Here is a 13,029-nt window from a genome sequence, read left to right on the forward strand (position 1 = left end):
ATACTGGTGCTCTATCCACAGCACCACATAGCTGCCCTTGGACCAGGTAGGACAGAGAGTGATATATTTATTGTGTAAGTTGTAAAAGTGGGGAAAAGAAAGCGAGTGATGTGAGAAATTTTTCATATGGAGGAAATGAATAGGATTCACTGAGGAAAACTGTAGGATAAAATAAATGAACTGAGAAAAAGAGATAAGTAGAAGAAAAATAAATAAGAAAAAGAAAGGTAATAGGAAGAAATATGAGTGGATTGAGAGTTATCAGAAAAGAGAAAAAAAGTGTGCTAGATGCTTTAGTCCTTTAAAAAGACATTCCTAGGTCCATTTAAAAAGACATTGATAACCTTATTCCTACAGACAAGCTGAGAAGGCCGAAAGATACTAAATCCAGATAGGAATGGATGATGGACTTGATATCCAAAAGGGCCTAGAAGAAATAATTCCAGTTCTTAAGTACTTTTAACTTACATTATCTCTTGAGCTAGCAGTATTGGGATTCATTAATACTCTGAAAAGTTAATGAAGTAACCCTGAAAGATAAGATAAGATATCTCAGCTATCTAGAAGACTGGTAATCACTGTGAGTATATGGCCATGGTTTATTGCCAGCATCAGAGTGAATATCTTATATTACTCAGAAAGACTAGAATTAAGATACTTCTTGTTGCTTTAGGGAACTCTCAATCCCAGGAGATCCTAATTCTACCTTCTGAGAGTTTCAGATAATCGAAGAATATGAGATCTGGAAAGTTTCTCAAAGGGAACAACACTGACTAATTCATACCTGAACAATGATCACCTCTACTACATACCAAACAAATGGTCATCCAGCCTTTGATTAAAGTCCTTCAATGATGAAGTACCCAGACATATAATATCACTTTGCTATAATTCTCATAGCATAGTGTTTCCCCTCACGTCAAAAGAAAATCTATTTCTCTGCAACTTTCACTCCTAGCTCTGTTCTCTGAGTTATGTTAGAATAAATTTAATTCCTTTTCTTCTGAGATTAATTTATATCTACTTTATATATATCATATGAACACCTAGTTAGTTACATGTTAGAATATAAGGTTTTTGAAGGGAAGGATTATCTTTTTTGCCTTTCTTGGCAAACCCAGTGTTTAGCAAAATTCCTGGCATATAGCAAGCACTCATTTACTTTCTTCTTTATTTAGTTTCTTCATCTTTTTCTCCTCCTCCTTCTTATTCTTTGTTTTACTCTCACTCTTGCCTCTCATCTCTCCCTCTGTCTCTTTCTCTCCATCTCTATCTTGATCTCCCTGTCATTGTATCTGTTTCTGTCTCTCTGTCTCTATCTCTATCTTTGTGTCTGTCTGTCTCTCTCTCACTCTCATTTTCACTGTCTCTGCCTCTGTCTCTCCTTCACCTGCTTTCTCTCTGTCATGAATTCTGTCAGAATAGGGAGCTCCTGGAGAGGGAGGTCCTCTGTGAATAACACAGATTTCCATCTCCTCAATTTTATAGAATTATCTGGGGCACCAAGAGATTTTTTTTCTGTCATATTAGCCAATCTGATATATGTAGGTAGTATCTCAGGGTTGTTTTAATGTATATTTCTCTAATCAATACTGATTTAGTCATTTTTCAATTATTATAAATAGCTTTGATTTCCTCTTCTGAAAACTGCCTGTTCATGTACTTCAATTGTTTGTCAATCGAGGAATAACTCCTGCCCTTATAAATTTGACTCAGTTCTCTCTATATTTAAGAAATGAGGTCTTCGTCAAATAAACTTGCTGTAAAAAAATCCTAGTTTTCTATTTTCCTTCTGATCTTGGCTGCATTGGCTTTGTGCAAAATTTTAAAGTTTAAATATTCAAAATTACTGCTTTTACACCCCACGATCCTCTCTGTCTCCTTTTTGGTCATAAATTCTTCCCTTATCCATAGATCTGTCCACTATATTTTTCCACCAATTTCCTTATGATATCAACTTCAATGTGTAAATCACAAACCCATTTCTTGATTTCTCATAAAGTTATTAGCTTCCATTTGCTCCATTCTAATTTTTAAGGAATTATTTTCTTCTTTTTCCTTTTGGCCCATCCTGCTTTTTAACACATTCTTCTCATTGGCTTTTTGGATCTTTTTTGCCCTTTAGGTGAGTCCAATTTTAAAGCTATCATTTTCTCTTCCTAATTTTTCCTGTTCTTCTCTTTCTTGATTTTCAAAATCCTTTTTGAGCTCTTCCATAACCTGAGACCAATTCATATTTTTCTTGGAGGCTTTGGATGCTGGAGCTTTGGATTTGTTTTCTTCTTCTGGTTGTATGTTTTGATCTTCCTCATCCTCAGTGAGGAAAGAAAATATCTCTTCAAGAGAAAGTAAGAATCTGTAGTCTGTTTCTTGTTCCTATTTGCTCATTTCCCCAGCCAATTACTTGACTTTTGAGTTCTTTGCCCTCCCTCACTCAAAAAGAAAGTCAAGTGTAAGTCATGTCATCATTTTTCTTCTTTGGCAACGAAGGATGAGCACAATGTGGAAGACCCCAGAAGCAGCCTCTGCTTCAGCAGTGGCTGCAGCTGCCTGGGGCTGGGGTTGGGACTGGGGTCGAGCTTGACCACACTCCCTTCTCAGGCAGGTGAGAGACCCTTCTCATTCACTTTTAAAGCTATATTTAGCATTTGTGGTTTGAGAAGTCTGGAAACCACAGCATCTGACAGCGATTCATCCCCCAAGGCATGCTCCAGCTCTGTCCACACTGGTACAGCTGAAGTTGAACTGCACTCCCCTCCCAGCCCAATGGGATAGACTCTCCCTGTCAATCTTCCAGATTTTCTTGGGCTAGAAATTTGTTTCAATCCATCATTTTGTGACTCTTCTCCTCTAGAATTTGTTTAGTCATTTTTACAGGTTTTTTTGAGGGGATTAGAGGGAGAGTTCTAGCAAGTCTCTGCTTCTGCTATGCCATCTTCTTCACCCCTCTATATTGTTTTTAAAGGAATAAGTATTGTATTTTGTTAGAAGATTTTTCTGCACGTATTGAGATAATCACATGATTTTTGTTGTCTTTATTATTGATATGGTCAAATATATGGATATATTTCCTAATATTGAAACAGCACTACATTCATGGTATATATCCTATTTGGTCATAATGTATTATCTCTGTGATATGTTACTGTAATCTCCTTGCTAACATTTTATTTAGCATTTTTTTTGCATTGATATTCATTAAGGAAACTGGTTTTTAGTTTTCTTTCTCTGTTTTGCTCTTCCTGCTTTAGATATTATATTTGTGTCATAAAAGGAATTTGGTAGAATGCCTTCTTTGCCTATTTTCCCAACTAGTTTATATAATATTAGAATTAATTATTATTTAAAAGTTTGAGAGAGTTCAATTGTAAATCCATCTGGTCCTGGGGACTTTTTTTTTAAGGGAGATCATTGAAGGTTTGTTAAATTTCTCTTTCTAAGCTATGGTTATTTAAGTATTCTATTTCTTCTGTTAATCTGGACAATATACATTTTTATAAATATGCATTCACTTCACTTGGAATGTCATCCAGATATGTTGGTATAAAATTAAGCAAAATAACTTCTTGTTATTGTTAAAGATCTTGCTTTAATTTTATCTTCATTGATAGTACTTTCACCCTTTTTTATTTTTAATACTGGCAATTTGGTTTTATTCTTTTTTTAAATCAAATTAATAACTGTTTTTCCTATTTTGGGCTTTTTTTCTCACAAAACCAGATTCTATTTCTATTTATTAGTTGCATAAGCATTTTAGTTTCAATTTCATTAATCTCCCCTTTTACTTTCAATATTTCCAATTTTGTGTTTAATTAGAGATTCTAAAATCTGATCTGTTCCTTGTTATGTTTTAATTGCATGCTCAATTCATTGATATTCTTTCCCTGTATTATTGACATAAGTATTTATAAGTATAAATTTCTTGAAAGAACTGTTTTGACTGCATCCCATGAATTTTGGTATATTATCTCACTGTTATTGTTTTCTTTAATGACATTGTTTATTATTTCTATGACTTGTTGTTTGATCCACTCATTCTTGTGGATTAGATTATTTGGTTTCCAATTAACTTTTTGGGATCTTTAAATATATTTATTTAATGTTGTTTTTAATTACACACACACACACAAACAAACCCATTTCATTATTTTTTTTTTAAATTTTGGTTCCAAATTCTCTCTTTCCTTCTCTCATTTCTGCCCTCATTAATAAGGCAAGCAAATGAAATAGGTTGTGCATATGCAATCATATAAAACATATTTCCATATTAGTCATCTAATGAGGAGATATTGTGTATTAAACAACATAGAGTAGATATATCATATTCCATATTATCCATAAATGTGTGGGTTAATTGAAAGAATGAATGGATTACTGAAAGAACAGTTAAGGAAGTTAAGTTCTAATAACTGTTATCAACATTGGAAAGATAATCTGTTCATTTCTTCATGTAATTTGAATAATAGACCATTGGGAGGAAGTACACCTCTAGCCAGAATGACGACCTCAAATCTGCAAATTAGAAAACAACAAACACATAAGATCCCAAATCATGAGTATTGGACTGTGAGGCCAGATATTCCTGCACTGTATCCAGGAACAACTGGTTCCACAGGATATGTTCTACATTGTTTACAGGACTTTTGGTTGTATAGGAAAGAAATAAGAACAATCTCTACTGGAATATGTATGAGAATCCCTAAGAATGATTTTGGATGGATAATACCTAAATCAGGATTAGCAGCTTGAGGAATACATATATTAGCTGGAGCGATATATTCTAATTATCAAGAAGAAATTATTGTTACACTCTAAAATTTAAGTGATGAACCCATGCAGTTTTATAAAAAGGATAGAATAATTCAAGTGGTTATTATTCCTGGTGAAACAAAACCCCTTGTGAAAACTGACCCTCCTTCTGAAATAACTAGCAGAGGAACTGAAGGATTGGGTTCTACTGATGGATTAAAATTGGGAGCTAAGGTATGAGTAAAATGGAAGCCAAATGGCATTCCAAAGGCGGAAATTATAGCAAATGGTAAAGATAATACAGTAACTGTTGTTTATTCAGGAGAGGATGATTACTAAAGTGTACCCTTAACTCATATTCTACCATGAATAAGGCTATGATAGCGCGTTCATGGACTCCAGAAGCATAGCTGACCTTACATCTACCCTGTTTCTGGTCATTGTTCCTTTGTTTCTTTTTGGCTTTTATCTGTTAAACTTGTTTATTCAACTTGTTTCCTATAGACTTAGTGCCCTCCACCTGCAGATGACTGATCGCTTAAGCTAGATATCACCCCCTATCCACGACAGTGACGTGTCATCTCTGGATCTAAAGTCGACCAGACTCCAGATTCCAGTTAAAGAACTGATCTCTTAAAGGGGACCTCTTGGGGCAGGGACAGCTCCACGTCCAATCTCAATAGGAAATAGTTATGGAAGAAGAGACCTTTGCCCCTTACCCCAAGATTTTAGACCCCATTTGCTGAGGGGGAATGATGGGGTGCTTGTGCTCAAGCCCTTTCCTAAAATATTGCTTTATGTGCTCATTTTGTGTGATCCCCATCATACTGTTGTAAAGTTCTGTTGACACCAGTTGCCTAAGATATTGTTTTATATGCTTATTTTCTGTTATCCTTGCTAAAAATCTGTTAATGCCTGTTGCCCCACTGCCCTATGTAATGAATATGAAAGATCTTGGGGCTGAATATAATAGTAATTTAGATGGAAAGATCTTTATTATTCATTAATGGGCCCATATGATTTGCTTAAATCACATGGAAGCCTAAGTCACATGTGGTGGGAGGAGCTTGTTGAACAGAAGGAACAGGAAGGGTGGAGCAGAACCAGGAGGAATGGAGTAAGTGTGGTTGGGATAGAGGGGATAGGATGTGCACACAGCTCTTGAGTGCTTTCTTGTGAGAAGGCCCTGGTAGAGGGTGAGAGGCTTGGGAATGACTTTGCTCCCTGCAGTGATCATGTTTATTAACTTCCTGGTCACCATGATAGATTTTGCCTTCTAGTTCTGGGATCTGGCATTCCGTTGTCTAAATAAATGTTTTTCTTCTGCTTCTTTATGGAGAGTCTTTTATATTTTGCTGCTGAGAACTATGCTGGCATATTCACAGTCACTACCAGTGCTGTGAATATTGCCTTGGTGACACAAATTGGAAAGACATTTTATTTTCATTTTTCTCATGCTATGATCCAAGTTTTCTAAAACTGTTAGCAAAAGTTAGGTGATACTAGCTTTTGAAATTCTTTCCATCTCATTGTCAAGTTCCTTAAATACCCATCAGGCTAATCTTAGAGAGTTAGTGATGATTCTCCTTATTTCATTAACAAGGCACCCCATATTACGCTAGAAGGGCAGGGGCAAAAGGATGCTGTTCATCTAAGATTCTTTGTTTCCTACATGGTCCTTCCTGTACTTCAACCATAAAAATCAACTGTGAAGTCATTTTGATCTAACCCTTTCTTGACTAATGTCAAAATTTCTGGGCCAGGATTAAATCAGGCCCATGAGTGTTTCAGTTATGAGGCTGGAGTACAGCAAAATATTTGCAGACCATCAAATTCAAGAAAAATTAAATTTACTCAAAGTTTGTTATTGTTCAGTCATTTTCAGCGTCTCATTCTGTGACCTGATTTGGGGTTTTCTTGCCAAAGATACTGGAGTGGTTTGTAGTTTCTTTCTCCAGCTCCTTTTATAGGTGAGGAACTGTGGTAAACAGGGTTAAATGACTTGCCCAGGGACGTATAGCTAATGTCTGAGGTCAGATTTGAACTCAGGAAAATAAGTTTTCCTGACTCCATGCTCAGTGCTCTATTCACTGTGCCAACTAGCTACTGTACTTAAGGTCATAATATACTTAAAAAAAATAGACACTGTTTCTCTCATTCCCATCCCTCCCTGGCACATTGGTCAGGACAGCAATACTGGTTCTGCCAAAACTCAATCCCCAAAATAACAGCAGTAGTAGCTAGCCTTTTATATAGCTCTTTAAGGTTTTCAGACACTTTTCATATGCTAACTCATTTGATCCTCTAATGACCCTGTGAGGTAGGTGCCAATATTATGCTCATTTTACAGTTGTGGAAACTGAGGCGCAGAGAAGTTAAGTGACTTGCCCAAGATCGCAAGCATGTAGCTGTCTGAAATAAATTAGAATTCATTTTTTTCTGACTTCCAAGTCCAATATTCTAGCCACATTATCATCTAGCTGCCCATTAACAATTCATAGGGACTGGACCTTTTATGACACAGGTGGAAAGGAAGCCACAATATTGGCTCAAGCCTTAGTCCTCTGGACCAACCAAATTCTAAGGACTAACTCTTTATCCCTTCACAGGGAAGCCAGGCCAGCCTACATCAAACAAGTGCTATTCCTCTCTCTCTGTTCCTGAGTGTTTGTGATGAAGCGTGTCAAGAATAGCTTTGAGAGTGTTGTGAGTGAGAGCATGAGAGAGCATATAGAATCATTGAGATTCAGTGCCAAGTAGTGAGAGTGTGGATGATGGTAATGCCCCTAGAGACTTCAGAACTTACCTCCTGCCCTGGAAACATTAACCTTGAGGGAATAAACCTTATCATAAAGAAACCATTCCAGACAACCCAGCTCAGAGAGGTCTCTTCAGTTTGCTCAAAAATCAGCTCCTGTTATATTTGGAGAGTAATTGTTAAGGAGTGAACGTTGAACTTATCTAGGTCTGCATGTTCTCAGATGAGAATGTAACGGAGCCAACAGGAGAAGAAACAGTTAAGGTGTGTGTCCAGTGACTGGCCTGGAGAAATAACTTAAAAGTAAGAGATCATGACAGTCAAGGACAGACTAGATAGGATTTTAAATCTAGAAAGGGATATTAGAATTCATCTGATCCAACCCCCTCTTTTTATAATTGATAAAGATGAGACCTAGAAGAGAGAAGTGTATTGTCCAACCTTACACAAGTAAATTAGGGAAAGGCTTGCAACAGAAAACTCAGGTTTCTGGACTCCAGTTCAAAACTCTTTCTAATGTATGTACATTATTTTCCTCAAGTGAGGCTTGAGGAAGGCTCTAAAGTCAGGGGATGAGTTAGGGGGCCGAGCAAAAGCTGAGTCAGAGGTTTGAACTCAGGAATTCAGCACTTATTTAGAGGGAGAAGGACATTATTGTTTTTGCTGTACCATTGGTCAACCTATGTGAAGATCCAGCAGAGAAGTCTTTGAGCTGGAGGGACATTTAAGTACAATGGACCCTGCCTCTGGCTTCACTGTTTTGCCTGAGAGTGAGGGAAGTCAGCCAGCAGGGACGGATCCAGCTCAGAATTTTTATCATTATTATTATTACCGTTATTTGTTGTTACTATCATTACTAATAGCTAGCATTTATTGATTAAAGTGCAAATTTCATTTTATACTCATAATAATCCTGGGAGATGAGTGCTATTAATATTCTTGTTTTTCAGATAAGGAAACTAAGGGAAGCAGAGATTAAATGACATGCCCAGAGACACACAACTATTAAGTACATGAGGCTGGATTTGAAATTGGGTCTTCCTACCTGTGGAACCAGCACTCTGTCCATTGTGCGACCTAGCTGTACAAAAGGATAGCATATCAAGATGGTACGATATTTCTATCTTGTCCAGTGTGTATGTATATGTGGGTGTTTTGGGAAAAGTATAAAAGCAAGAATCGCAGCAAAGTGATATGTAGGAAGAGAGATTTGTGAAAGGACTGTGGTTAATATCATGAGCTAATTAGGAAAAGGCTGAGGTAGCCATCATATCAAATTCAGCTAACAAACGATTATTGAACACCCTCTAAGCAAAAGGCTCTATACTGGACATGAATGAGTTATAAATGAATTATCTTGCAAGGATTTAAATTCTTGGAGAGGAGATAAAACATGAATATGTCATCAGGTACATAATGCACTATTTTCATAGTCAGGTCAAAACAAGAGGCAACATGGGAACAATTGTCAAGTGAATTGTCCAGATTATATACATGTATGAGAATTTCAGAGCAAGGAGAGAGTTCACTTCTGGGGATAGGAAGAGTCAATAAAGGCTTTATGGACTAGGTAGAGTTTTAATTTGGTCTTGAAGTGTGGGGGGACAGAGACAGGAGGAAAGTGTATTTTACTATTATGAGACTAACATGAGCAAAAACACAGGGAGAGGAAAATACATGATAGAGAAATTCAGAATTTGAAGAACTCTGAGATATCAGAAAATTCCAATAATGCACTTTGATAATTTACTTGAAAACAATAAATGCTTATAGAAATGTAATTTTAAATAGATGATAGGCAAAGTAGAGTATAGGGACACCTCAGAGAGATTGTACGTTAGCTCTCAGACCATTGAAATAAAGCAAGTCACAATTTTTTGGTTTTCTGGTGCATATGTATACATACATATATACATATATATACATGCATACACATATATATATAAATACATACATACACATGTATTTGGTTTTCCCAGTCTGTTTGCACTATATTGCAGGCTATTAAGTGTACCATAGTATTATGTCTAAAAAATGCACTTAATTATAATTACATTATTGCTAAAAGTGCTATTTGTCATCTGAGCCTTTAGCAAGTTGAAATCCTTTTTAGTGGTGAAGGGTCTTGCCTTGATGTTCATGGCTGCTGACTGATCAGGGTGGTGGCTGCTGAAGGAGTGACTGTGGCAATTTCTTAAAATAAAATAAAAATAAAGTTTGCCACATGGATTGAGTCTTCCTTTCATTTGAATATTTAAGGGCCATTCTAAGCTTATTAATTGGCCTAATTTCCATATTGTTCTGTCTTAGGGAATAGGGAGGTCTGACTAAAGGGAGATAGAAGGGAATGACCAGTCACATTTATCCATTAAGTTCTCTGTCTCACGTGGGTGCAGTTTGTGGCACCTCAAAACAATTACATAGTAACATCAAAGATCACTGATTGCAAATCACAATAACAGATATAATCATGAAAAAATTTGAAATATGAGAATTACCGAAACATTACCGAGACACAATATGAGCACATGGAAAAATGAAGATGATAGAGTTGCTTGATGCAGGGTTGCCACAACACTTCAATTTGTAAAAAATCCAATATCTCTGAAGCTCAACATAGCAGCATGCAATAAAATAAGATATGTCTGTAGTGGACTGAGAACTACTCAAAGAATCAGGAAGATATGAGTTCAAGGCCCATCTCTGACACATACTGTGTGGCTCTAAGAAAGTCACTTAAAATCTTGGTGCTTCAGGTAATTATTCAAGACTGGTGCTTATCTGTGCTGGTAGAAGGTATAACCTCAACAGGGTTATCCTTGATTAATGAAATCAGGATTAAGTCCAAGAAAAATGACAAGATTGGGTTTATCTGACTTGATAGAAGTTCATATGAAAAAAGTTAGTAAGCAGCATATTATCACTTCTAGTGGGGCAACTGGTGGTACAGAGGATAGAGTACCTGGGCTAGAGTCAGAAAGATTCATCTCCACGAGTTCAAATTTGACCTCAGATACTCACTAGCTGTGTGACCCTGGGCAGGTCACCTAACCCTGTTTGCCTCAGTTTCTTCATCTGTAAAATGAGATAGAGAGGGAAATGGCAAACCACTTTAGTATTCCTCCCATGAAAACCAAAATGGGATCATGGAGAGTTAGATATGACTGAAAAATGACAATAAATCCCTTCTAATGGGTTTCAGTAATAGTAATTTGTCCAAAGTAATGGATATATGATCTTTCTTTTCTCTGTGTTGGTCAGGTTTTATATGGAGCACTAGGTTCAGTTCCAGTTGTCAGATGTTAGAAGAGATCTGGTCTCTTTTCCATTTGTCAGTTGATTAAGGATAGGAGATTAATCCTGGAAGACTTGATGGAATATGGGATTTCAGTTGAGTACTAAATTGTTGTTGCTTGCCCTTTTTCTTGAAAACAACCATGACATCAGGGAGGTGAGGTTATGACTTACAAGCAATTGTATTTAAGTGAGGAAGATCTGTAGAAAGTTACCACCCTCCCTTTCTCCTTCAGAGCCATCTGGTCCAGTGGCAAGACTTAGGTCCCAACCCAAATCTCACTTGGATATTGTTTGGACTCTGATGGCTCAGGGTGAGTAACAATGCTTACGATATCTACCTCTCAAGAACATTTGTGAGGATCAAATGAAATAAATCACTTTAATGTAACTTATTGTTATTTTAATCATTTATTATTATACCATGTTCTCATTTGGAGGAGAACATGTTTGAGATTGGAGTATGGTGAATGGGCAACGAACTCTCCTCTAGAAGTCAGTAGTACATTTCCTAATGCTGCCTAGGTTACTGTCTTTGAATAATTTTGAAACAATCACTTGTCCTTTCCGTATTTGTTTCCCAACCATAAAAATAGGGGACTTTGAGTCATTTCCCATGGAATTGAATATGCCTTTGAAAAAGGAAAAAAAAAAACTTAAAAAATGGGAGCTCTAATTAGCACTATAATTGGGCTAAGACTGGGGGTAGGGTACATATTTGTGGATAGGGAGCATGGAACTATGTCCCACTGGGAAGAGTAATCTGAGACAATTAGTAGGCTTTAGACCATTCTTTAAGTTCACTGCCATTTGACTTCTCTGTCTTTTTTTTTCAGGATGGGTTTGCTGTGAGTCACAGCTCATAGTCTTTGGGGGTGCCACCATGGTAGGCAATGTCACCATCCCCAACTTGTCATCCTTTTTCTTGGTTGGTATTCCTGGTCTGGAAGTCTTCCACTGTTGGTTGAGTATCCCTGTTTGCTTTCTGTATGCCCTGACCCTGATGGGGAATGGCCTCATTATCCTTGTGATAAGAGAAGAATCCAGCCTTCATCAGCCCATGTTCTTTTTCCTTTGTATGCTGGCCTTTGACGATATAGCCATTGCTTCAACCACAGCCCCCAGGATGCTTGACATATTTTGGCTGGATGCTCATGTAATTGGATTTGATGTGTGCCTGGCCCAAATGTATTTAGTCCACACCTTTTCCATTATCGAATCAGCCCTTTTGGTAGCCATGGCCTTTGACCGCTATGTTGCCATTTGCCATCCACTGCATTATGCTACCATCCTGACCACTCCTTTGGTCATCAGGCTAGGGGCGGTAAGTGTGGCCCGAGGTGCCATTATGGTTTTGCCCTGTCCATTGCTCATTAAACGGCTGAGGTATTGTACCCAGAATGTTATACGGCATGCCTATTGTGAACATATGGCTGTGGTGAAGCTTGCCTGTACCAACACCTACATCAATCGTAGCTATGGTGTCTTTGTGGCCCTCTCAGTCATACTTTTGGACATTGGACTTATTTCTGTGTCTTATGTCAAGATCCTTCAAGCTGTCTTCCGACTCTCCTCCAAGGATTCTCGCTCTAAGGCACTAGGCACTTGTGCTGCTCATATCTGCACTATACTTATCACCTATATACCTGCATTGTTCAGTTTCCTTACCCATCGCATTGGTAAGAGGGTGCCCCCATCCCTTCACATCATCTTTGCCAGCATATATCTCCTGGTGCCACCTGCAGTCAATCCACTAGTCTATGGTGTGAAGACCAAGCAGATTCGTGACCAAGTGCTCATCCTCTTCCTCAGGAAAAAGGACAAAGCCTTCGTGCACTAGTATAGGCTTAGGCATGTAATTTCTTGGTACTGGAATCACTTTCTGGGAAGAACCACAGGGACTGGACTGAGAGGACAATGAAATGAATACTCTGCCCACAGTTAGCCTGTTTACATACCTTGACAAATTTTGTTTTCACTCATCTCACCCACAATAACTTCAGGGAGTTTGAGTACAGTGTAATGAGATAATTCTGATACAAGTGACTGATGTGGGTCTGTCTTAAAGGTGTTCTTCATATTTACTTTGACTTGGTTTATTTATGTCCATGTACTGGTCAGAGTTTGAGGCCTGGGCTAAGATCTTGCCTCTGATCTTGGGGAGGTAAAGACTACACAGCTCAAACTACTTGATAATGAACATGAAGAAGCAATCCTAGACTTCTCTG

At 37.6% G+C, this 13,029-nt stretch overlaps 1 protein-coding gene across 1 annotated transcript; it reads left to right on the plus strand.

The window, feature by feature from the left end:
- Positions 1 to 11,684: 11,684 nt before the first annotated feature.
- LOC140508646 (olfactory receptor 52P1-like) lies at positions 11,685 to 12,641 on the plus strand. Its single transcript, XM_072616536.1, has one exon. It carries the CDS (start codon positions 11,685 to 11,687, stop codon positions 12,639 to 12,641), a length of 957 nt encoding a protein of 318 aa, XP_072472637.1.
- The last annotated feature ends 388 nt before the right edge of the window (positions 12,642 to 13,029 follow it).

Source organism: Notamacropus eugenii, chromosome 5 (genome assembly GCF_028372415.1).
Source record: "Notamacropus eugenii isolate mMacEug1 chromosome 5, mMacEug1.pri_v2, whole genome shotgun sequence".
NCBI classification, from domain to species: Eukaryota; Metazoa; Chordata; class Mammalia; order Diprotodontia; family Macropodidae; genus Notamacropus; species Notamacropus eugenii.

What these genes read in the sequence shown, in the direction of transcription:
- LOC140508646 (XM_072616536.1), top strand. Translation starts at nt 11,685, where the DNA reads ATGGTAGGCAATGTCACCATCCCCAACTTGTCATCCTTTTTCTTGGTT.